Raw genomic sequence first — 24,308 nt, 5'->3', positions numbered from 1 at the left:
ACCAAAGGTGAAAGAATGTACCTTCATTTTCCTTACATTTCCAACACTTATTATCTGGCAAGTGATATATTTTTGCAAGCTTGACTGGTGTCATGTACCACCTGTATATCATTTTCATAATATTCTCTCTTAGGGTATTACATGCCGTAAATTTCATACCGGTGGTCCACAACTGTTCCCAGTCAGCAAACATGATGTTATGTCCAACGTCTTGTGCCCATTTAATCATAGCAGATTTAACCGTTTCATCCTGTGTATTCCATTTCAACAGCAAGTTATACATTCTTGATAGTATCTTAGTTTTGGGATCTAACAGTTCTGTTTCCAATTTTGATTTTTCCACCTGGAAACCAATTTTTTTATCCATATTATAAGCCTCCCTTATTTGATAATAATGAAGCCAATCTCGCACTTTATCTTTTAGTTTCTCAAAACTCTGCAATTTCAATTTGTCGCCTTCTTCTTCCAAAATCTCCCAATATTTTGGCCATTTGGCCTCCATATTGAGCTTTTTCTGAGCCTTCGCTTCCATCGGTGATAACCACCTTGGGGTTTTATTTTCAAGTAAGTCTTTATATCTTGTCCAGACATTAAACAATGCTCTTCTGACAATATGGTTTTTAAATGCTTTGTGAGCTTTAACCTTGTCATACCACAGATATGCATGCCACCCAAAAACATTATTGAAACCTTCTAGATCCCAAATGTCTGTGTTCTCTAGAAGCAGCCATTCTTTCAACCAGCAAAATGCTGCTGATTCATAGTAAAGTTTAAGGTCTGGCAGGGCAAATCCACCACTATCCTTAGCATCAGTTAATATTTTAAATTTTATTCTGGGCTTCTTGCCCTGCCAGACAAATCTAGAAATCTCTTTCTGCCACTTCTTGAAACAATCCATTTTGTCCAAAATTTGCAATGATTGAAATAAAAATAACATTCTTGGCAATACATTCATCTTTATAACAGCAATTCAACCAAACAAGGAAAGCTTCAGATTTGACCATATTTCAAGATCCTTTTTCACTTCTGACCAACATTTCTCGTAATTATCTTTAAACAAATTTAGGTTCTTAGCAGTCATGTTAACCCCCAGGTATTTTACTTTCTTTACCAATGTTAATCCCGTCTCCTTCTGAAACCTCTCCTTCTCGATCGGTGTTAAATTTTTCTCAAGAACCTTAGTCTTTAACTTGTTGAACTTAAATCCTGCAACTTGACCAAATTCCTGAATCAATTCTAATACTCTTTTAGTACTAGATTCTGGCTCCTGTAATGTCAATACTAAGTCATCTGCAAATGCTTTAAGTTTATACTGTTTAGCTCCGACCTGAATACCTTTGATCAAATGGTCTCTTCTAATCATGTTTAGCAGAACCTCCAGGACCAAAATAAAAAGCAATGGGGAAATTGGGCAGCCTTGTCGTGTCCCTTTCTCGATCTTAAATTCTTCTGTCACCACGTTGTTAACTATCAATTTAGCCTTTTGTTCTGAGTAAATTGCACCTATACCATTTTCAAAACCTTGACCAACCCCCATCCCCTGTAGATTTTTCTTCATGAAACTCCAAGAAATATTGTTGAAGGCTTTCTCTGCGTCAACAAATATCAAAACTGCTTTAGTATTAATATTCACTTGCAACTTCTCTAAAATGTTAATTATATTTCTCGTGTTGTCAGACAAGTGCCTACCCGGGAGAAAGCCAGCTTGGTCTTTATGTATCTCCTCGACTAGTACCTTTTTCAGTCTTTTAGCCAAAATATCTGCGAAAATTTTGTAATCCACGTTAAGTAGGGATATGGGGCGGTAGTTCTTAAGTTGTGTTTTTTCGGCCTCAGTTTTCGGTATAAGTGTAATATAAGCTTCCTTCCACGACTCAGGTGCTTTTTTCCCCTCCAAAATTTCATTACAAACCTCCTTTAGTGGTTGAATTAACCAATCTTTCAAAGATCTATAGTATTTTGAGGTTAAACAGTCCGGCCCTGGAGATTTGCTCAGCTGCATATTTTGGATGGCACCTTCCACCTCCTGATCTGTTATTTTACAATTCAGCATTAATTTATTTTCTTGAGAAATTTTTTGTAATCCATTTGTTCTTAAAAATTGGTCTATATCGGTCTCTTTCTGTGGCCCATGTGTATATAGTTGTTTGAAATATCTCTGGAAGCACTTTCTAATCTCCACTGGATTCTGTATATTCTTTCCTTCCACTTCCAAATTTGTAATGGCATTCAGTTTTTGCCTTTTTTTCATCTGCCAAGCCAGCAGTTTCCCACATTTATTAGCCGATTCAAATGTCTTTTGTCTCATCTGCTTAATTTTCCATTCTATTTCCTGATTTATCATTTTCATATATTGTACTTGATACAGCTTTATTTCTCTCAGAATCTCTTGCGACTTTGGTTTCACTCTTAGTTTCTTCTCTCCTTCTTTTATTTTCTCCAAAATTTTGTCTTTTTTCTCATTTTGAGTTCTCTTCTTTATTACATTCTGTTGAATCAGAAACCCTCTCATAACCGCTTTGCTTGCGTCCCAGATTACTCTTTTTTCAACTGTAGTATTCAAATTTATCTCGAAATAGTCTTTCAAATTTTTGGGGGCCTTCTTGGTGACCTCTGGATCTCTAAACAGGGTGTCATTCATTCTCCATCTAAAGGAACCAATTGGTGTTAATTTCATCTCCATTCTCACAGCATTATGGTGGAAGCAGGTTTTAGGACAAATTTCCGCTTTTCGAATTTTGGGAGCCAGTCCTCTAGTTATCCAAATTTGGTCAATTCTTGTCCATGTCATTTTGGCTTCAGAAAAGAAAGTTCCCTCCCTACCCAGGGGGTTCTTAGTTCTCCAGATGTCAATTAAGTCCATGTTGTCAGTCATGTCAAAAAAGGTTTTCGGTAGTCTGCCGTCTTTAGTAATTACCTGTCTTTGCGACTTGTCCATATTTGTAGACACCACTCCGTTCATATCCCCCATCATGATGATATTATAGTCCATGTAGTCCAACAATGTCTCATGCAACTTCTTAAAAAATTCAGATTTCCCCTCATTTGGTCCTATTATCAAAATTTTCTCTCCTTGAATTTGAATTTCGATTGCCACATATCTTCCTTGGTCATCTTTGAAGATAAATTTCGGTGATAAGCTCTCTTTGGCGTAAATTACAACTCCTCTCTTTTTAACCTTGTCCAATGAAATAAATTCTTGACCCAATCTTTTATTAATCAATACTTTTCTATGTAGCCTTATCACATGAGTTTCCTGTAAGCAAATCAAGTCTAATTGCTCCTTTTTCAATAAATGAAAATTTTTCCTCCTTTTTTCCGGGGAGTTAAAACCGTGAATGTTCCAACTTAATAATTGCAGAGACATGGTGCAATTATTTTACTTTCCTCCAACTGCTCCAAGTAGTTGTTCTTCTTCTGTCGGTGGTGTCTCCTTCTCTGGTTTGTCCAGCCCCATAAGTGGTGGTCCTAAATCTAATATTCCTGGTTTTAGTGCTCTTGGCTCTTCTTCTTCTTCGGCTTCTTTTTGAAGGTTTTCTTCGTGATCTCTCAAAAAATTTTCCTTGTCTTCCACTGATCTTATTTTGATTTTTTCCCCTTTAAAGGTAAAAGAGAGGCCTTGGGGTAACTCCCACCTAAAAACAATTCTGTTTCTTCTCAAGAGGGCCACCAGATCTCCATGGTTAGTTCTAAGATCCAATAAATATTTCGGAATATCCTTGAAGATCTCTACTCTTGATTCTTGTATCTCCAAAGTCTGCTGGAAATGCAGGCTCAATATTTTGTCTCTCTCTTCTTTCGTTTGGAGGGTAACCAAAGCACTTACTATCTTGAAGTCTTGCTTAGCATCCAACTTCCAAAATTCTGCAAATTCCTGCGTAAGAAAGTCACTTAAGTTATCTTTTTCAAGTTCAGGTACCGCCCTGATCCTCAGATTAGTCTGTTTTTCCTTAAGTTCGATCATGGACAAAAGCGACCGGTGGCCCTTGGTGGGATCTTTTCCTCTACAGCCGACGCTTTTTCCTTTGCTTCCTCAGCTGCCTTTTGATTTGAAATGGATTCTTGCAACAGTCTTTCAATAGATTCTGTATTTGAATTCACCTTCTGCCCCAAGTTGTTGATGCTAGTAGTGTTTTGGTCAATTTTAATAGTTGCTTCCGTAACTTGGTTACTTAATTTTTCCAAGGTTTCATAAATTTTATTTAATACTGAGGTAAATCCCTCTTCAGTGGTCATTCCTTTAGACCCAGCCTGTGCAGGATCTTTTCCTTGTGCAGGATCTTTTCCTTGTGGTGCAGAAGAGGCAGATACGGATGCTCTGCGCTGCTGCGTTACACTGGTCTGCTGCTGTCTAACCTTTCCCGATCTTGTTGTCTTTTCCTGAGGCAAGTGTGCCATACCACTTTATCTGAGGATCTGAGGATCAAGGTCGATCCCACGGCCAGAACTTGTTTTGCAGCGGAAGTTTCCCAGGCCAGTCGAGAGTGGAAAATCCCCTGGCTAGTTGCAACAATTTCAATGTTCCTCTAGGGGGACACAGTAACGATCAAGGTATTGCAATAGAGTATCTTTTCCGACTTTCCAAAGTCCCCCTTCAACAAAAGAAAAGCAACCATTCCAAGTCCAAAGAAGCCCTCAGAATAAAGGTATCTCACTTGCAGAGTTAACTGTCACAAAGTTGCATTGTCCATAAATAGTGCGATTCTCAGTACGGCAATTTTATTAATCCTGGCAGTCCATTCCCAAGGGTTAAGTGGTGGTCTTTATTCCTTTTTCTCTCCTTTTTTTTTGCAGGCAAAATATACTTTCCCCTCTTCCCTCCCCTCTCCTGCAGTTCAGGGAGGGAAGTCTTTTGATCTGATGTTAGGATTTGAGTCCTTTTAAACCCAACTCTCCGGTCTTAGCTTGATCAGTCTTTGCTTTGATCTATATACAGAAAAGGAAGGTGGACTTCCTGTTTACACCTTCCAGTTTCAGTGCCAAATTAATCCTCTTTTTGTTAAATTCCCCGGTCTTTAAACTTGACCTACTCACGGGTAGTCGTTTGTTAGCCAAATTGTCCCAGGAAAAAGGTCAGCACTCCCCGGCAACAGCTGTGTGGCTTCGCTCCACGGAAGAAGCAGTTGGCTCTCAGCACCTCGCCAGACTCCCCGTTTTGCTCCGGAGCCCCTTGCGGGGTTCCCTCGCAAATAGGGGGGCGCTAAAGGTGCCCGCTGAGTCCCACGATCACAGCCTTCTCCCGCCTGTGGTTTTCTAAAGGGTCCCCGCGTCACCGTCGCGGTTAGACCCAGTTCCCGTGGAGCTATTCCCTCACAACTGGAGGGACTCCGCCATTACCGATGGCACCGCCTCCGGAAGTCGACATATACTGCTTTCATACCAACTGTCTACAAAACAACAAAAGTTGATGAGGGTTATTGGACAACAACACACAACAAGCAAGCACTTTCTGGGCTACCTTTTGAGTGCTTGCTGAAATCTTCTCTATTCCAGCAGGACTATGCAGGCGATTAAGAATGCACACTTCCATAATGGTTAATTGGTTAATGTCTGTTTTTAAATTTTCTAAGTTTTTTATTGTATGGTTTTATGTTTTATTGTTCTAAAACACGTTGATATAGTTTGTCTGATGTAGTGGTATATACATATTTTAATAATAATAATAAAAATTACCTGGGAAAAGAAAAAAAAACCCTTTAAAACCACCCTAAAACTGTAAAGGCTGCCTTGGTAGAAACTTCCTTGTACCTATCCTCCTTACATTTGATTGTACTCCTCCCGAGAGAAAGGGAAATGCCAGCTTGCCAATGGAGTGGAAACAATTCTATCAGAAGCCCCCCGGTTGACTGCTGGAAGGCTCCACTGGCTAGAATCACTGGCGGAGGAACGGGGTGCAGAGGGAGTGGAACACCCTAGCACCACTATTCCAGTAGGGTGCCATCGCAGCTGGGGGCCCCCGGACGCATGCCACACGCTAGGTGCCACACCCCCACAGGTGGCACGTCACACCCCCAGAACACATGTCATGTCCCCGCAGGCAATGTGCCACAACCCCAGGATGTGCGCCACGCCCCCAGGGCACCATCATGCCCCGGCTGATCTCTGCCCCCAGTAGCGGAGCATCATGCAGCTTCGCCACTGGCTGGAAGGCTTTGCTGGCAAGACCTCCCAAGAACAGGATGTGAACATAGCTAGGTATCAGTGTGTGTGTGGGGGGGGGGGAGTTTCTGAATCATCTTGTTCTGTGTTTTCTTCCTCCCCTTTTGAGCGAGGGACAGCTTGCATGCAGCGGAGCAACTGTTGGCAGACTGGGGGGTGGGCCTCAAAACCAGAAGATTCCTGACTTTAGTACTGCTCAGTACTGGACAGTTTCCAGGTTAACTCTGCTAAGATAATGTCACGTGAAGATTTTTGCCATGGCATTTTAGTATGTTGAATATTCCATTTCAAGGCACTCCCTCGTGTGGTGCGATGTGGTGCTTTGCCCTCCAAGGGAACATTTGTTTAAGAAGAAAACCCTGTGCTCAGTGTGTTAAATGCTAGTTTCCTTAATGTGAGACCATATTCACACAAAATGAGATTTAAAGAGTTACCTGTTGGTAACTTTTTCACATTAAAAGGTGATGTGTGATTATGCCAAATGTTGGGCAAAGGTTGTAATTAAAATTATTACATCATTAATTGATTTTAAAGGGTCTTAAAAACAAAAGAAGGCAATACACAAATATTTTATCAAGAAATACAGATGCATTATTTCCATAGAGTACCTTCTAGAAGAAACATGACACAGAGTTCCATGACAAGGGATTATTGTTTCTAGAAGACTTCTGCGCTCCTAACTTTCTCTAGACTATGTACTTAGTCTGCAGCTGAGCTTGATTAAAAATGTTCCGTGCGAAATAGTGAAATCAGTGCAACAATAAAGAGGAAATTGCTTTCAAAGCCTGCAGGTGTATCCAGAAGAACTCACAAATAGGATGAACTGAAAACATTAACTGGTATCCAAAGAGAGCTCTTTTCAACAAGAAAGTCTACATTGGCTTTCCTGCAGGTATGGCTGCCTCCCCACCCCTGATAAAAATAAATGAAGATTGAACACAACAAGGAAATAAATAAGCTGTGGATTGCTAACAAATGAAGAATAACAAAGATACAAAATGAAAATAGGACATGAATGGTATGACATGATTCAAAATAATAAAAAATCTTGTTTTTGCTTCAAATACTGTGAAATATAACTTCTTCATTATAGTTAATTCTAGGCAGTTACATATAAAGCTTGATATAAATGGTCAGCAAATGTCAGGCATGTAGATTCTACTAATATGGAAGCCATTTTAAACCCCTAGCAATGTATTACATCATCTTATCATTTTATCCTGTCTCTGTATCCTGCTTCATTCAACGGAATGAAGTCACATTCAATATTATTTTTTCCCATATTATTCATAATTCAACATTCTCTTATTGCCTGCAAATAATGCAATTGCAATCCATTTAGTATTACTAACATTGTGCTGCCACAGTATGGTCACACCTGTCTGCCATTTTTAGTGACATAGAGATGTATTGAACTACCAGATTCTTTTCTAGAAACGTTTTGGAGAAATTTAATCCCACCCAAATTAGATTTTGGATTTGTAGTGGCATCTGGTAAAATGACAGAATGATTTCTAAATGTCTGTCAAATGGCTGCTAGACCTTGCCACACATATGTGGTGGCCATGTGGACCAACAACACTCTCAGCCCATACACATTGATGGAGATGCCCACAATCAGTTGTAGCAGACTGAGAATATTCTGAAGCTAGTATTACCTTTGTAACACACACACACACACACACACACACACACACACACACACACACTCATGTGAACTGGGCCTTTCTCAGATAAAAATAATAATCTGATTAATTTTTATAGCAAGAGGACCTAGTTAAACATACCACTTAGAAACAAATATTCAGTCCATTACCTCTCTCACCATGTCTTTTTGAATTGTTGTGATATTAAAGATTGTACCTGATTTCTGCTGCACTGTCTCCTGTTCTCCTTGACTGACCAAAACTATAAGATCTCACATACCACAGATGTACTTTATATCAGGCCCCTTAAGCTTACCCTGGTGTAGGGCCCTCATGAAGTACCCAGTTGAGTGTATTTAAGATTACGGAATGCACCTGACACTCAGTTGCGAGGTTGAATCATTGAAGCTTCCAGAACCTATCCCACCATCTCCAGTAGCTTTTGAGAAATGCATATGCTTCTTTACAAAGACACAGTAGGAGTGAAGCAGACAATATTAGATCATTTCACAGTGGTCATGTGCGAAGCATATTCATGCTCCTTTCAAAGAAGTGGATCTGGAGCTGCATTAGTAAATGGTGAGATGTTGCTTCTTCTGGACCATGGGCACAAGGGGCACCCTATCACTGACTTTTTTGCTTATCTACTGAAGGTCTCTCAGATCCTGGCAATGCTTTAACATTGCATCAGTATAGGAAATGTTAATTGTTTCTTAATATTTATATTGTTTTTGCAGAAGTATTTAGGTGTACCATATTTAGATGTATTAATTTCTAAACCGTGTTTTGAGGAGAAAGAAAATCAGATGTGAATTCTATGTTATGAAATCCAGATTAACCACCACAAATTTTATTTCCATGATGAAGGGAGACTGAACCTCTCTAGTAACAATATGTATCATCACACAGAAGTAGTAATGGAAGTTCACAGAGTCCACATGGAAAGACATTAGTTCAGACAAATGGACTGGGCCTTTGTTAATGACTGGGTAGCATGTTAGGACAAATGGGACATCTTCTACATAGTTTACCCTTAAATTTATATTGTAGATTTGAGGCAAAGTCCCGTCTATGAATTCTGTACTTCTCAAGCCATTGCTACGCCGCAATGATTCATTGATTTCATTTCCATCAAGCACTCCCTCATAAAACTTTCATCAAAATGGAAGGCAGACCACAAAGACAACAAAAGAAAATAAAAGGGGAAAAAGGAAATGATTATTAGTGAAAAAACATATAATCAACCTAGTCTACAAGTAGTATGGCATATAGAACTTGGGTTAAAAAGTTGAAGAAAAGTTGAAAAGTAAAGACTAGTAAAATGTAGCCTTAGATGTAACACTATATTTTCTTCAACACAAGCACAAAATTAGTATGCATGCTTGCTTCTTTTAAAGTGGAAATGCCAACAAGCAAAGCAATATCCATATGTATAATTTATTTATGATACACCTCCAACTTACTCTCTGCAACCCCTGTAAGTGCTTTTTAAAGGGCAAAATGGGTGTGAATTTTAGATGTATTCATCCTAAATATCTTTAGATCCAGTTCATGAATTTAGTGATACTGATTCATGCAAAGGCAAAATCCCAACTTACACAGATGACTGCAGAATCTCCAAAATATAAGTATACAATTTCCCAACGTCTCTTCCAAAAGTTTCCAGTTGCAATCACTATTTTTTTAATCTGCTGCTGTATGTTTTCCATGCTTGCATTACTGATACCCCTCTTCTCAAAAATATTTCAGAAGGTACAGCTCCCCATCATTATGTGAGGAGCCCACTTTGTGCAATGCCCATGTGGCATGATGGGAGGGAGCCCCACTTCCTCCCCCTCAGAACCTTCCTTGAGGTCCAGGCCGGACCTGCTCATAGAAGCCAATTGGAAGTCCAGAGGGTGGACTGGGCAAGCAGATCTGAGGGATAACCTGTTTCCACAGGCCTGTTCCTAGATTATAAATTTGGGTATGTGTCATGTTTCCTACCCACCTTCTTTCAGATAATGGGCATCGTTGCCATGGGCTTTGGTTCATCACTGGTTAATAGGCCTAGAAGGAATGTTACTTGCAGCTGCAATTGGCCAAGAAGCTATGAGGTTGTTTTTTGTTTTTGTTTTTAAATGTTTATTGTCACAATTTTTATGAATCCCAACCAAATAACATATTGAAAGGGGGACCCACCTCATAAGGGGTCTTGGGAGTGTCTCACTACAGCATCAGAATATGCTTGAAGGGCTGAGCTGCCCCACATGCAGGCTTCTGAGGGATCTATGGTTTGCCCACCATGTGGACTAGGGGAGACATAGGACAGCAGATGTTGTCTGCTTGTTTTGTCAGGATACTTGCCTATACCATGTCAAAAGTTGTGGCAAGTTCCAATCCACATCAGTTTTGGGTGGATATCACTTTGTGGGTGGATATTGGACTTTTTGTCAGACCGCTCCCAGAGGGTTCGGTTGGGCCCTTATACCTCTAAAATGCTTAAGACTAACATAGGAACACCACAGGGATGCGTACTCAGTCCGCTCCTTTATATTCTCTACACGTACGATTGTGTCGCTGCTCACCCTAGTAATAGGGTTGTCAAATTTGCAGATGACACAACCGTGATTGGGCTCATCCCTGAAAGGGAGGGTGAAACGCACTATAGAGATGAGGTGGAGCGGCTGACAGAGTGGTGCAGAGCTAACAACTTGCTCATAAATACAAGGAAGACAAAGGAGCTTGTGGTGGACTTCAGGAGACAGAAGAGCAATATCCAGCCACTTTTGATTGATGGGGTCTGTGTGGAGAGGGTAACAACGTTCAGATTTTTGGGCATTGAATTACAAGAGGATCTGTCCTGGAGTGTCAACACAAGGGGGCTTGTGAAGAAGGCGCAGCAGAGACTGTACTTTTTGAGAATTCTAAGGAAAAACCATCTTCCGCAGAAACTGCTGCTTGCCTTCTATCACTGTGCCATTGAGAGCGTGCTCACTTATGGCTTATGTGTGTGGTACGGAAGCTGTACTACCCAGGACAGGATGGGGTTGTGCAGAGTTGTTAAGGCAGCAGAGAGCATTGTTGGCTGCCCACTCTCCACCTTAGAGCAGATTTATGCCACAAGGTGCCATAGGAAGGCACTGGACATAGTAAAAGATCCATCGCATCCTGGTCACTGTCTCTTCGAGCTCCTGCCGTCGGGACGGAGATACAGGACGATGAAGACAAGAACGAGCCGTCTTAAGAACAGCTTCTTCTCCAGAGCGATCTCAGCCCTGAATGGGAAGCCTGGACTTTGAAAGTCATCTAATCTTCCTTGCTGTACTATGCTGTATTGTTTTAATTAGTGTTTTTATGGAGCAGTCGAGTAATTTCGTTGTCCCTGAGAGGGGGCAATGACAATAAAGATATTATTATTATTATTATTATTATTTTCCCGTGCGTGTGCTGTGCCTGTAGAACATGCCACAATCTCTCTCTTTGCTGTAATAATGTTTTCAGCAGGTAGTGCGGAAACCTGTCCATGCATTTACCGGTACTTAAGACTGTAGTATTAGCTTCTGAGTATTCTAGACAGAGCAGCTGAAGTCAATTTGCAACTGCAGCTCAACCCTGGAACTATCTGGTGCAGATTTCAAGGTTAAGCATCAATTGACTTTTCAATATCTAATATTCAGTGCTCATCCAAAAATATCTGAACTTTGACATGTGATATTTTATATGCATCAGTATGCAGTGTTCGACACATTGTCTGTCAGCACTGCTGGTTTACCATATTTCCCCACATATTATTTCTCAATGAGCAATATTTGATACTTGGAATTTGATGACACTTGATATCTGTCATTATCAAATGATCTGTTATCTAATAATCTGCACATGATGCAGAATTTACTATTTAACATTTAGTTTTTTGCTATTTCTTGTGTTAGTTGGAGGCTATAAGTGGCTATTTGCTCGGCTGCCTATAGCATGAATAATCTCCAGACAAGTGGTCAGGATTTTAGTTTAAAAAACAAAAGAATAAGAAGATAATTGTTGGCATTTGTGGGCTGGTGGGCTCCCCCCCGCCCTTAAGGCCTAATTTCTCATGTGGGCATTTTTTCAACTAGAAGCTCTCCGAAGCTGGTGTTGTTTTGGGAAAAGGTCAAGCCACTTGTTTTCTCCCTCAGTTGTATAGCTCACTAGGAAAAATAAGTAACATCAAAAGCATGTTTGAATGACATAAATTGAAGTGATACATGGAGTGATTCCATTAAATGAATGCTTGGCGAGAATAATAAAAAAAGGGAAACCTAAATGGAATCTCACAAAATATTTACGTATCAGTGGTTGGCTGATCACAACTTCGCTCCAAGAACTAATAGGAGGAACTGTGGTGAATTTGACACTGAAAGGGTTGAAAAGGGGGGGGAAGTATTTTCTACATCTTGTAGAACAGAGACTGGTCCAGCACTGTAGCTCTGATCATTTCACTTTTTCAGTCTACTACAGTTTGTTGACCTGAATATTCTACCAGAAACCTCTAACCAGAAGACTGTTTCAGCACTAATTCCTGCAGTCTCAAAACGTTGTGTGTGTGATGAGAAACTGTGCTCCTATGCATTTCCCATTGCATATAGATTGTAAGGAAGGTGGGACATACACATCTACAGCCATATAAACACAGGTTTGACTGCAAAAAGAATCCTTCCCAAAAGTGGAATAATTATGGAAATCAAATGTACCTCTGTGCAAATATACATACTGGTATTTGTTCCATGCTGTATGATGCATACAGCATTTGCAGTCTACAGATTATATGGACAGAGCATTATCCAGCAAAGCAAAGGAGGGGGATTTAGCTAACAATGGTTCTCCAACCAGGAAGGAATGTAACAATTAAATGTCAATAATCATCTCACCAAGGGACAACCCAACCAATCATTCGTTCTCAATTCTTGAATGTTGAAGTCAGATTCCAAAATCATTAACAGGTTTCTAGATCATTGGCCTGATAGTGTATAAAATAGCTATCCATATTTGAAAAACTCTGAGTGGATGGCATATGATTATTGAATGGCAGTTTCATTATTCTGACCACACTTCTCATCCAGTATTTAATATTGCTATGTCAGAAATAGAATACAGTGGTACCTTGGTTCTCAAACATAATCCATTCTGGGAGTCTGTTCGACTCCCAAAACTGTTCGAAAACCAAGGCACGGCTACCGATTGGCTGCAGGAGCTTCCTGTACTTAAGCGGAAGCCGTGTCAGACGTTCGGCTTCCAAAAAATGTTCACAAACCAGAGGAGTTACTTCCAGGTTTGCAACATTCGGGAGCCAATTTGTTTGGCAACTAAGCCATTCGAGAACCAAGGTACGACTGTACTGTGTTAAGCAGCACATTTCTTTGATCAATTTACACAGCATGCTTCTAATGTTCATGAAAGGAAATAAATGTAGAACGCAACATGGTTGTATCCAACTAAGTCATATTCATAGTAGACCCCATGAAATCAATGGACTTAAATGAATTAATACCAAAAAAAATCAATGGATTGACACTGAGTAAGCCTTAGTTGGATAGAGCCCTATGGGAAATTTTTATTTCTTGATCTCTTCTCATTTCCTGGTTAGATAAAATCCAACTGGCCAAGTTTTCTCTTTTTTCTTTTAACCTGACTGCAGATTAAAAAGAAAAAGAAAATTAAATGTCCTAAACTAGAAAACTAGTGACTGTTTAACCACTATCAGATGGATAAAAAATTAGAAACTAAGCTGTATAATTATCTGAGATCAAAAGGGAGAAGCAAAGCAGGATATTGCAGGTTGTTAATGAAATCCAATTACATGTTCTAATTTACCAATGAGAAAATCCATTCCTCTTACAAACTGAAATGGAACCAACTATTTGCCCGTGTTCACTAAAATTCATTTTTGTTCCATAGGGGCTTCAGCATGATACAGATTCTCACTTCTGCAGATTCTATCACATTATAATCTGGATGATTGGAGCTCATCTGCTAGCAATGTTAAATACTTCTAAGTTCTAGGTCACCTCCAACTGCATAAGCCTATAAAACATCTGTGCATATGTGTATGTATTTAAATTTGTGTTGCATTCGGTACCAAGAAGAATATTGGAGTTAACTCATTGTCCCATGAATACCAGTCATTTTATAATATGATAAAACATTTTAAGATTTGTCAAGACTCAGTGTCGTGTGACTGAATTTTATTCCTGCTTTTATCTGGGAATAAAGATGAATGTCAGCTTTGAAACAGGAAGACTTTACAGCCCAGCCCTCAATGAGAGTTACATTAGTCACCACCCATAAGGAGCTGTTGGGTTATGGGATCACATTGGCACTCTTCTTGTCCTAGGATACTCATTTGCATCTATTTTTATTGGTGCAAAAAAGAAATGAAAATGTATTATTACTTATAAAATGGTTGATGTCTATTAAGTTGTGTGTGGGGTGAGTGTTAAACATCTTGCATTGTTTTGTTCCACTTACAACATCTAGAGTGCTTTACTTTGAGCATGCCACCAGCCTGGTGCTCACAGGTGTCATGGCACCCACAAAGTCTTCTAGTAGTGCTACACACTGAGTTCTCCTTCCTTCCTTCCTTCCTTCCTTCCTTCCTTCCTTCCTTCCTTCCTTCCTTCCTTCCTAGAATGCTTCTAGCCCTCCCAGAGATGAAGTTATGGGAAGGCACCTTATAAGCAATTTATGTGAAATGAGAGTGGTATGGTTACCTTACATTTTCCCTCCAGTACTGAGGAATGCTCCCTGTTGTTGTTAGACGGGAACAGCACCAGTTTGTGTGTGAACGCCATAATCAGGACCAGCAGGACACAGCTGACTTCCCATGGTAAGCACAGAGTTGTTAGAGTGGTTGTCTCTCTAATTTTGTATTACGCCATGCTCTTTGTGGCAGACATTTTGTTTTATGCCATTCCCCCTCCACGGCAACCATTTTGTGACAGGCACCCCCAGCAAATTCAAAATGTGCCCACTAGTAAAAACATGATTGGAGACCCCTGATGTAGAGAATGTGATATGGATTTGCGGTGGCCGTCTGCATCCATATATTATTTCCTGCTGCAGTTTCCAGCCCCTTCTTGTTCTCCAGAGGATCAGTCATAGATGTCCTTCCTTCCTATGATGCAACTATGTCCTCAGGGTCCTTGTACCCCTGCTCATATTCCTAACCCCTTGGCTATTTTGTGGGCTCATCTTCAACTTGCTGCACAACCCATTTTAAAAAGGTCATAATAAATAGATAAACTCATATTGACTCTGTAAGTGTGGAATCGAACTGTTAAATACATGCAACGTCTAATTCCCTCTCTTGCCACTCCCCAATACAAAAGTACCAAAAACAAGTCTTATATAAGTAAGTAAATTAAACAAATGTGAATACATCTATCAAGGTCTTCCATTGAACCATAGTAGGAAATTATTTTAACACATTTCAAACCATCAGTTTCCATCGTGAAGGGGCAATCTGCTAGTATTCTCAGAGGGTGAAATTAAACTCTGTGCAGCAAGCTTCCATGAGGCTCTTGTCCCACTTAAATCCCTTTTTAATCCTTTCTCTGAAGGTTTCAGCGGGATTTGTGAATTACACAGGCCTTGTGCTGACCTTAGGCAGACAGAATGTTATCCTGTGTTAACATGTTACTTGTACAGCCACTCCTAAGACACTGTACCATTGTTACAAAGCAGACAGCCCTTTCTGCTGCCTGTATTTCTTTAACCTATGGCTGTCATATTTACCTTGTTCTTCTTCCTCTTTCGGTGGAATCTCAAAAGTTCTTTATGCTGCCTTGACACAAAGTTTACAGCTGCATATTCCAGAAGTGCCGAGAATACAAAAAGCAGGCATACAGCCATCCAGATGTCAATAGCCTTGACGTACGAGACCTATAGATAGCACAGAGTATAAGACTGCTCGTATTAGAAACACAGATGGGAAGGGCAGTGTCTCCTAATGTCAAGGAAAGAGAAATGTGTTTCCCCAAGCCCAGAGAGAAAGCTAGTTTTACGGGGGGAAAGGGCAAAGGCCAAATCTATATTTCCCATAAAAGTAACATTTCCTGAACACTTCACACTAAAAGCACTATCCTAAGATTTCCTGTGCCATTACATATAAATATATAGGGTGAAACCTACCAGCTATTGTGCTAACACAGCATTGCAAATCATTATTCTTTCTTCTTTGGCAATCATTTGTAGCTGAGTAAGATTGTCTTCCATAAACACGGTTTTAACAGTGAGTCTGTAAGTGACTATGGAGGACGATTCTGGAGCCACACGTCCTTCCACAATGGGGACATTGGTTTCTTGGCAGGAGTTGAACATGGTGTGGATTTGCCAAGAGTGCCTTTCTCTTAGCATGTTTCTCCCTAGCGTCCTGAGTTCTAATGTCTTCAATACCCATGACACCTTTGGTAAAGGCTGTTTTCCAATTGGAGCGCTCACAGGCCAGTGTTTCCCAATTGTTGGTGTGAAAGGAACAAAACCCCAGCCCAAATGCTCACAATCTCGCTCACTGAATATTTTTGAATCTACAAAAATGTCTTATTATTCTAGATAGGACTATGCCTTTGAGCTCCACATGTCCCCACATGGTCATATGGTTCCCATCCCCAGCTTAGATGGGTAGAGTTCCACAAATTAACTTATTTTAGGATTTAAGCTGGTGGTAAGATCCAGTGATGCCAGCTGCTTTTGGAATGGACTTCTGCTCATGTAACAGCACTTGCCCTTCTATTTCCGCTGCACCCACCTATCCTTGAAATCTACATTGTGGGGTTGGGGAACCCACTGTGGAAAATGGGGGGGGCAGGGTTGCAGGAAGAACAAGAGGAGAGTCCTATTGCATCCATTTCCACAACACTGACACATACTAAAATCAAGAGCAGATGAGCTCAGATCAGGCATTTAGCTTTTTAAAGTTGTTTGCCAGAATAGGAAAGTGAAAATTATGTGTATTTTGTTTCTAAGATCATGCTCTTTACAAGGAGTATTTTTTATAAAGAAATATTTCTTAAAACAAATTTTAAGTGCTAGTGAGGAATAGATCAGTTCTCTTTAGATGTTTAATCAGATTTGATGAAAATATTCACTGTAAGCCAAAAAGGAGCTGATTCACTTTGTTAAAGCATCTATAACTTTTTTTGGGGGGGGCATATGTTTTAACTACAAAATAGTACATTCCAGCTATTCAAAACAGTCAGAACTTTAGCTTTGCATCAAAAAGTCTTTGGAGCTAGAAAGAAATATTTTAACTTTTCTCTTATGAATAGCTGGGATGTAGTATATATCTAGAAGCATTTGGAACCATTTAAAGAAGCAGCAAATATTCCACTTTTAGGTGCTGAACACAGTATTTTAGCGCTCACCACATCCATTATGACAAAAGAAATTAAGCTACACAGCCAAGTGGACTATTTCTTTTCTTCAGAGACACTGGCCAATTCTTTCTCAGAACTGAACATCTAGTAGTAAAAGTTTCAAACAGTACAACACTTCAGAGCACTTTTTAGTTTCAGTTATATTGATGTACTGTTCTGTTGAAGTCAGCATCAGGGTTTCTTCAAAGTGAAAGGAAACGGAATTTGACCTTGAAACAGTAAATCAAATAACAGAGATCTCACACTAGTGATGCTTTATGTCTGCCATCACCTTGTGAACTACAGGGAATTGTAAGACCTGTATGTACAAATCAGGGTGTTGTAACTGCCAAAAATGTGTTCAGGAGAAAAATAAATAAAGCTACTACTTACAACTATATTCACTATTTTATGGCAATGGGTATCAAGTGGCTATTGCACAAGAGAGTTGCAATACTACTTCTGAACAGCAGGTTTTGTAATCATAGATTTATTATCATACCTAGCTTAGTCGTTCAAGTGCAGCTATATAGAGATTTACACATATAATTGAAATAAAGGCTGAAGTGCACTACACTAATGGTTTAGCTTTAATCCCCAAAACTTGCCCCACTGAAAAGATCTTTCAAGGTTTATGAAGGTACACTAGCCACCCCCATCCAGATTCTGCTGAAAACACACTTTCACTTCAATTATAATGTTTGCAAGTATCAATAGCATGAGATACTCCATGATTTGTGAATCCACCCACACTGGATTCTTGGTGGTATCTGGAGAAAGGCCAAAACTTACAAGATGATGGGCTAAGACAACAATGAGCATTTACAAAGATTATGACCAGGAACTGGTATTGTTTGCCTCAGGGAAGCTATTCTTGGTAGCAGCATCATGGCAACTGCAGCTTCAGCTCTAGCCCTCAGCTTGGATCTCAGCAAATCTCTGGACACTTCCACATGTGTGGGTCTAATATAACTGCCTGTCTTAAGTACTTTTGCTTCCAAAAGTAGTTGTCACCAGAAAGCACCGTTAACTGATCCTAAGAGCTCCTGAGGGAATGTGGCACAAAAGGAAGTAGATCAATATAAAACAAACGCCCTACTGCAGAGAAAGGAATATCTCCGATGAGAATCTACATTTCCACCACCAGCAGAGAATCTGACATAGTTGAAAATGATTAAAGCAATTTAAGGTTAATTTACAAGGTGAAAACTGCTACTGCAGTTCTTCCATAAACTGTGCTATACTGTAGATATATTGCTAGTGGCACGTGTTTTAAGACTGGGAGGGCTAACACACGATATATGGGGGGGAAAATAGCCCCATGTTCAATGAGGAGCAAAACACACAGAGAGAAACATATAAAGTCCAAGAGCTTGCATACCTTTGGCAGGGAAGCCCGTGACCCTGAACTCTGTGTTGTCATGGTGAGAACTGTTGTTATTCCTAAAGCCACTCTTGCTGGTGCTGCATCCATATTGATCCAAAACGACACCCAAGAAAGTATGACAATTAGGAGGCTGGGTATGTACATTTGAATGAGATAATAGCCCATCTGCCTTTCAAGGTGGAATCGAACTTCAATGCATGTAAACTTGCCTAGTTACAACAGAGACAAATTGTTAGCGGAATTAGCTGCGGGGTTTTTTCTCAGCGGTAAGAAATGCAACGATACAGCAATTTTTAAAAATAGCTTTCTGTTTATAACAATGGATGAAAGTGAGTAATCCAAGAGTTGGCAACCTAAGGCCCATGGGCCTCTGTGCCAGAAGGAGTGCCGGAAATAGCGTTTGAGCATGCGTGCATCCATGCGCACTCCAGCCCACTGCAGCGTCTGCAGGACCATGAACTGGCCCAAGCTACAAAAACTTTGCCGACCCCTGGACTAATCTATAAAAGTTTCCAGGCTTTTCTTGCTCTTTTCCTTTTCTGTTTAGGGGAAAAAATACATTCATATGATTCACAGTATACTTAAATAATGTTACATGCCAGAGACAAACAGCGGGTAGCCTTTCATGTCATGATTGTGAACTTGTGATACTGAACAGGTGATACTGACTGGACTTATGTTCTGAAGAGAATGCTGGACTAGTAGACTTTTCATCTAATCAAGCCAGGCGTTTCTTAAGAGTGCTGGAGAACACAGGCTTTGGGATATTCAATCATTTGTAACATTACTCTGACTTTTCATAATAACACTGCACAGTCACAACACAACTTTGAAGGCCACTTTAACAGCCATGGCTCCCCCCAAAGACTCCTGAGAACTGTAGCTTGTTAACAGTGCTGAGAGTTGTTAGGAGACAATCCACAGAGCTACAGTTCCCAGCACCATTAACAAACTACAGTTCCCAATAGTCTTTGAGGGAAGCCATGACTGTTAAAGTGATGTAAGAGTACTTGAATTGTGTGGTGAGCCTATGACCTAAGTCAATTGGAGTGCTTCTCGTGCAAATAGGTGTTTTAACCCACAATATTACAAATGTCTTCATCATAACCTACTTCTGCATTAAGGAATCCAGTTTGAGATTTGTACAAGGCATGATGAAAACTGGAACATTAATTTGGGAAGACAGGGAGTATAAAGAGCAAAAATTAAATTCATGATAAATGCAAGGGAGAGAGAGAGAGAGAGAGAGAGAGAGAGAGAGAGAGAAACTTGGGAAACTGCTTACTTAAATCATTGTTAATAATTCTCCATTTTCCCCTCTGATCATTTTATTTAATCAAGGAACTCTTATTACAGGGATTGGCATATGGTTTGTTCCACAGGTTGATCAACAGAGGCAGAGGCATAGCTCTGCCAGCTGACACAAAGGTGATTAAATTTCTGTTTTGCTATCTACCCAGCAGCAGTCTAGCTCTACTATATTTCTGTCTAGAAGCTAAAATATAGGCTAGGTTTTTTCTGAACATTCCACCTTGCTGAACATTTGGTGGGTTCAAAGAGGGACCATCTTTTTTTTATGCTAGAAATAATGCTACATTATCAGGTAGCACAATTTCCAGGGACATTCCAGGGCTGGTTTGGAAGCACATGGCTTTGTAGCCACATGCCCTTGCTCTTACTTTTAAGAAAAGTTTTTTTAAAAAATGGATGTAAAGTCCTCAGACCACCTCACAGTATTGTAAGCTTACTATGTACTCTCCAACCCCTCACATGACTTTCTTTCTCCCCTGGATATTGCCAAATTCCTTCCCTGTTATGCTTTTCTTTCAGAGTCCATGGATAATGGGTCTTGAGACTTAGGACCCAGGTGGATTATTATTATTATTATTATTATTATTATTATTAATTACCCACCCTTCACCCTAAGGTTTCAAGGTTACAATAATTTTTTTAAAATAGTATGTTCCGGAATGTGTGAGACTTAGGTTCAAATCTCTGTTCAGACATGAATTTATTGGCTTCGGTTCACTGAGTATAAAAAGAGCTCTGACAGGAAAAATGGAAGACTCCAACAATCTACCTGATTTCATTTGTGTTTCATTGCATGCCTCTTCCCCAGCTTCTTTGGCTTTCACCCAAAACCAGACCTCCATGTACTTCTGCTCCCTTGTGTCTTCCTGCTTCTCTCTTGCCTTTCTTAAGCTCCTATATGTAAAATGGACTCATAAAACTATACTTTGGATTCTTTTTTCCCTACTTCAAATGTCTGGTGCTGCTTTTCCTATGAGATTATGATCCCCTTGGTTGCCACTTGGTGGTGGCAGCCATAATGTTCAGCAGACAACATCCCCATCGCTCTCCACAAGTCATTGCTGCTTTGTCATCACTTGTTTTGAGTACATTGCTGAATACTCCTAATGACTAACAGGAAAGAGAAACAACGGGACTTTCAGTTGTCAACAAACTATGTGATTCTTCTACCTGTGTTGTAATGCTTGGTGCAGTAACATAAATCTTTATCTTCTTTCAAGAGAAACTGTGGCAAAGTGAGTCCATCAGCCACCTGGACAGCTCCCTTTTCTTGCCACTCAAAGATGAGATCGTTCATTGTGTATCCAACTAGGAATTAAAAACAAAGCATACAGAAGATGTTGTCATAACATAACATTTGCTTAATCTCCAGATTCCATTATGAAGGGAAATTTTCAAATTTTGCCTGAGATTTTCCTAAATGAAGAAAAGACATTTTCTTCTTTATCATTCTTCTTCTTCTTCTTCTTCTTCTTCTTCTTCTTCTTCTTCTTATTATTATTATTATTATTATTATCACCATCATCACCATAATCATAACCATCAGTGTAAAGTGTAGGAGGAAAAGTTTTTGACATCTTGGCTCAAATTAAGCTCAGTGTATCCCCATTCAATGTGCTGATCTATGAAATCAGTCCTTATTAATTTCATCAAAATTGACCCGATGTTCTGAAATATTCCATCTATTTGTTTGTCTACCATGAGGTTTTCCTTTGATGCTTAGCTGGGCACTGATAATAACAATGCAAAAACGTATAGTGCAAATGTTTCCTCTTTTAGTTTGGATTCCTGTGTTCTTTTGTGTTTGAAGTTTTTAATAACTATCTAGAAAGCAACCTTAGCTCTAAAATGGTGTTATCATGTATATAACCTTACTGCTGTGTTTCTCAACGAACAATATCATGCAATATTACCCTATTACAAATCCATAGAAGAAGCTTACAGAGAGAGAACCACAGATGCATATATTTTATCACACCTTGTATACATTCAGATGAAAACCAGCTGTGTGTAAAACAAATTATCATTTGAAGCATGTAGATTCTAGCCAGGAGTAAAATCTCATGAGTGCAACTCATTGAACTGACAAGGAACAACTGCTATGTCAAAATGCATTTTCAGAAATGAGATTCATTCATTTCATTTAATATGTATTTTAATTATAATTATCTGCCATGGCCACTAATTCGTTCTATGTTACAATTCATTTAACTATGAAAAATGCATAGGCAATTGCTGATACAATATTTTCTTTCTACCTTTTGTCCTTTTGAAGACATGAGGCAACCTGGAATTCACTTTTTCACTGCTATGTTTTAAAATCACAAAGAAAAAGATATCAGACTAGTGAAGGCTGAGATAGTATAAATTATTCTACAGGGTTGTAGCTGGGTTGAATTTGTGCTTTTCAAATATACACACTATATAGCCTGTGCCAAAACTTGCCTAGGGTGCTGTACCTAATCTGTAACAACAGACATGCCAATTTTAATAAATCTGGCATTATGGGAGCAACAAGACAGCACCCTAGGCAGATATGCCAACAAAACACATCTAGTATTTGGGTTCCATTATCAAAAGTAAACCATTTTAGCATTATATAATAGGCACATGGAACAGACACTTAAGGGATTTTCTCCACAGATAATACAGAAATTAAGGTGAAAGCCTTGGATACTCAGATGTCATTAACTCAGCAATACTATAGTTCCTCGGAGGGCATCTCAGGGGCCATACAAAACATCAGATCTCACTCTCTGAATTCAGAGAGAGCACTACAATAGGAATGGTGGTCTGATTTAAATTCCTCCTCCCCAGTGCTGTGGAAAGATGTAAAGCCTGGCCCCAAAGTCAGGACAGTCCCACAAAGGGATCTGTTGGGGTGGTTTGGATCATGTGACAGAGTGGTTCAAGACAACCTTTCTCAACCTTGGGTTCCCAGATGTTGTTGGACTAAAGTTCCCATCATCCCTAGCTAGCAAGACCAGTGGCCAGGGATGATGGGAGTTGTAGTCCAACAACATCTGAGGACACAACATTGAGAAAGAAGGGTTTAAGGGAATGTATGCCAGCTCAGGAGCTGGTGTAAATGAAGCATCAGGAAAATCAGGAAAAGTACACAAAACACACCTCCACCTTCACTTTCATCCTACTGGGAGAGAGCTCAGTGGGGGTGCTTGATAAGGCAGAGAAAACACCTTCAGTCTCCTTTTCTTCTACCCCATGGTCTTATGGATGTTCACAGGAAGAAAGGTTCTTGTTCCATCCTTTCCCCTCAAAATCTTTGGAATGTTGAGGGGGTCATGCTCCATCCCTCATGGCTCAGGAGTCCCCCTCAATTGTTCAGAGAGGCTTTGAGGACAATCCTGTGCCTGTGAGGGACTATTCTTGTGTGAACTTATCTAAGGATAGAAGCCTTTAATCTTAATGTGCACATTACCCACCAAGGAGACCCCCTTTGCGTCTCTTCCATATACCTATTATACAACAGTATGTGTTGTTTTTAAAGATGTGACCTAACACTATATAAGTCTGAGATTTTACACACTTCTTGTGTAAAGAAGAATAAAAGAATAAAGAGTGGTGGCATCAGCACTATTTTTAGGGTGTCTTTCTTCGCCAGTGTGTGATCCCAAACAATCAGGAATCTCAAGGAGAACATGGTGTCCTTGCATCACATAGCTGATCAAATTCATGGTGGTGTCACAAAGGGTAGACAAAACTTTTCTACTGTTCTCTCTCTGAATTGGGCAGGGAGAATGAATATGTTTGTACACATTACCCAGGTAACAGTTCCCTATCACAATGTGATAACAGTTATATTGTTTTCCAAGGCTAGTGTGCAAGAATTTTGCGGGAACCAATTTCTAGTTGCACTAGGTTCTGCATGTCTGGCTGGGTCAGGTGGTAGACAATATTTACGTGCACCCCCATTTATATTTTGCAACAATGGGAAGTTAGTTAGGATTGGTGAAAGGAATTCCACCACAGTTTCCTCCTCCACTTTCCCTGGACTAACACTTCCTTTGAACAATGGTACAGAAATTACCAAAGAGGAGAGACATGTTATGTGGGATCAGACTAACACTTCATGCATTAAGTCTGTACTGCAATAAATATATTATAGCACATTCCATGAAGATCCCATTCAGGTCAATGGGATTGCATTTTAAAGTGCCACATGACTATTTTCTGCTTTTACTATAATAGACTAACATTGTCCCATACATGACATTGTCAATGAAAAAGCTATGTATCTTTTTACATGGCTATTTAGTTCATTTTAATTTATAATATCAAAATTTTTAAGTGATCTTCATGGACAACTATATAACCTACATAACCTATTAAAGGATGAGTGCAACATTGGCTGTAGTTTAGAAATTATTGGAACAGCCTGCCAAAACAGTGAGACTTTGGACTGATCCTCTGAGCAGT

The 24,308-nt window shown here is 39.7% G+C and overlaps 1 protein-coding gene across 3 annotated transcripts in view; it reads right to left on the bottom strand.

Annotated features, from left to right (window-relative positions):
• GLRA3 (glycine receptor alpha 3) overlaps positions 1-24,308 on the bottom strand; it is an 80,904-nt gene that overhangs the window by 3,912 nt on the left and 52,684 nt on the right. The window contains exons 6-9 of one of the 3 annotated variants that reach the window (XM_053402829.1): positions 21,042-21,179; positions 18,555-18,637; positions 15,555-15,701; positions 8,837-8,956 (exon numbers count right to left, since the gene is read on the bottom strand). In XM_053402829.1, coding sequence (XP_053258804.1) covers positions 8,837-8,956; positions 15,555-15,701; positions 18,555-18,637; positions 21,042-21,179 — 488 coding nt within the window. Of the gene's footprint in view, positions 1-8,836; positions 8,957-15,554; positions 15,702-18,554; positions 18,770-21,041; positions 21,180-24,308 lie in introns of all 3 variants that reach the window. The other 2 variants (XM_053402827.1, XM_053402828.1) reach the window with 2 other exon arrangements.

Source organism: Podarcis raffonei, chromosome 9 (genome assembly GCF_027172205.1).
Source record: "Podarcis raffonei isolate rPodRaf1 chromosome 9, rPodRaf1.pri, whole genome shotgun sequence".
Taxonomy (NCBI): Eukaryota; Metazoa; Chordata; class Lepidosauria; order Squamata; family Lacertidae; genus Podarcis; species Podarcis raffonei.
This window is presented reverse-complemented; position numbering and strand designations above follow the sequence as displayed.